The 1,674-nt window shown below is 42.4% G+C and overlaps 1 protein-coding gene across 4 annotated transcripts in view; it reads right to left on the reverse strand.

The window, feature by feature from the left end:
- Positions 1–249: 249 nt before the first annotated feature.
- XYLB (xylulokinase) overlaps positions 250–1,674 on the reverse strand; it is a 204,372-nt gene continuing 202,947 nt past the window's right edge. For all 4 annotated transcript variants that reach the window (XM_019508110.1, XM_019508103.1, XM_019508104.1 and 1 more), the window contains one exon: positions 250–843. In XM_019508110.1, coding sequence (XP_019363655.1) covers positions 769–843 — 75 coding nt within the window. In that variant the 3' untranslated portion in view covers positions 250–768. The remainder of the gene's footprint in view (positions 844–1,674) is intronic.

Raw genomic sequence — 1,674 nt, forward strand, 5'->3', positions numbered from 1 at the left:
TACAGAAGTGATAATGGCATCCCAAATACCATAATCAGCCCACAAGGAAGTTTCCACATTATATACATGCAACCCCAAAAGTCTGCATGTGATGTTCCATCTTGATCCAAGTAGACTCGCCATACCACCACCTAATAAGGGACTTGTTCCTTTGGGGATCCCACACAGGATTTTCATATATATGTATCCATCTTTATAACACATAAAGCTCCTATTTTAAAAAAAAAGGGCCAAGAAAATCCAACAGCAGTTATTTTCTGTGGACTTTATGTTAAGTGAACACTGGTATAAATATAACAGACAGATATACAGAAAGACGGTTATGACAGAGAGAGAGAGGGGGAGAAAAGGTACAGATAACATTGATAGGTTGAAAGAAAAAGATACAGTAGAAAAACAGATATACAAACAGGCAGGCCCAGGGAAGATGAGATACAGACACTCAAAGTAGGGAGATGTGCCAACAGAGAGAGATGGACAGACAGATTGGCAGAATTATCCAGAGAAAACAACATGCTCAGCGCCGTTCTGAAAGGAACCGGACAATGCACACAACCACCCGAACGGATTCAAGGAAGATGTAAATCTTTCAGAATCTTTCCATTGCCAACTTTAAAAATAACCATTTTGATTTGTATTAATTAGACTATGTTTCAGGTATGCAGCACGGAAGACTGGCTTAAACAAATCCAGTCATTTCTGATAAACTTTTTTACAATCTTCTCGGCAGGCATCTCCACAGGCGAGCGGTAGATTTTTCTTTGTTATTTAACCAGATGAGGTTGGATTGCAGAGCACCTTTTGTTCAAGATCTGCGTATCTTTCCAGAAGAGGAAGATAGACCTTAAAGAGAGAGAGAGAGAGAAGCATACATGAACGTGTTCAAAAAGGTACATTTTAAAACATTCTGCAGTTTGAACGATCCACAGTAGTCATCCTTCCCGTGACTGGAGTCTCTCCGAAATTCCCTCAGGAACAAATATTCCTCTTTCCCCCCAGTTTCTTTTCATGGCCCATTTTCACAGCTCTATTTTATGATATACACTGAAGTTGCTATTGTGAAGATGTAGTACATTTTCGCGCCGTGCTCTTGTGATATGCAGAAATCATTAATCCAAGGGGAGGTAAGCAATAACCTCTAGTAAGGTCACAAGACACTCAGTTTAATATGTCCTCCTCTGTAATGATCTTCCTAGTCACCCGACCAAAATCCATGCCCTCCCTGGCCCCCAACATCCACACTGAAATCCTCAGGATATTCAAACACTACAACCGAGATACTCTCTCGCCTGTCATTCCAGCCATATCACCCCATTATCTGCACACTTATCCTTTCCTCTCTTCTTCACCACACTAATTCGAGCTTCCTAAGCTCAATCTTTACAACTCTGCCTCTGACTTCTTACCTTTTGTTTCTTAGCATGTAGCCACTCTGTGCCAATGGTGCTAGTCCAGCCTCCAGGATTTGCCTAAAGCTATGCAGGGCCTTGTCCACATTTCCATTCAGAGGCATAACAGTGCATTTGCCCTGGTTGCCTCCCCTCCGTTATACTACTATTCCCATTGTCTTACCCCAAATCCTTCATTACAATCTCTGCCAGGATGGAGGGGTCACAAGCAACCCCACAAGCATCCTGTACTGAGGCTGCTGGAAGTTGCGCCAGGTTTGTTGCG

Source organism: Gavialis gangeticus, unplaced genomic scaffold, assembly GCF_001723915.1.
Source record: "Gavialis gangeticus isolate Ggan-Ray unplaced genomic scaffold, GavGan_comp1, whole genome shotgun sequence".
Classification (NCBI taxonomy): domain Eukaryota; kingdom Metazoa; phylum Chordata; order Crocodylia; family Gavialidae; genus Gavialis; species Gavialis gangeticus.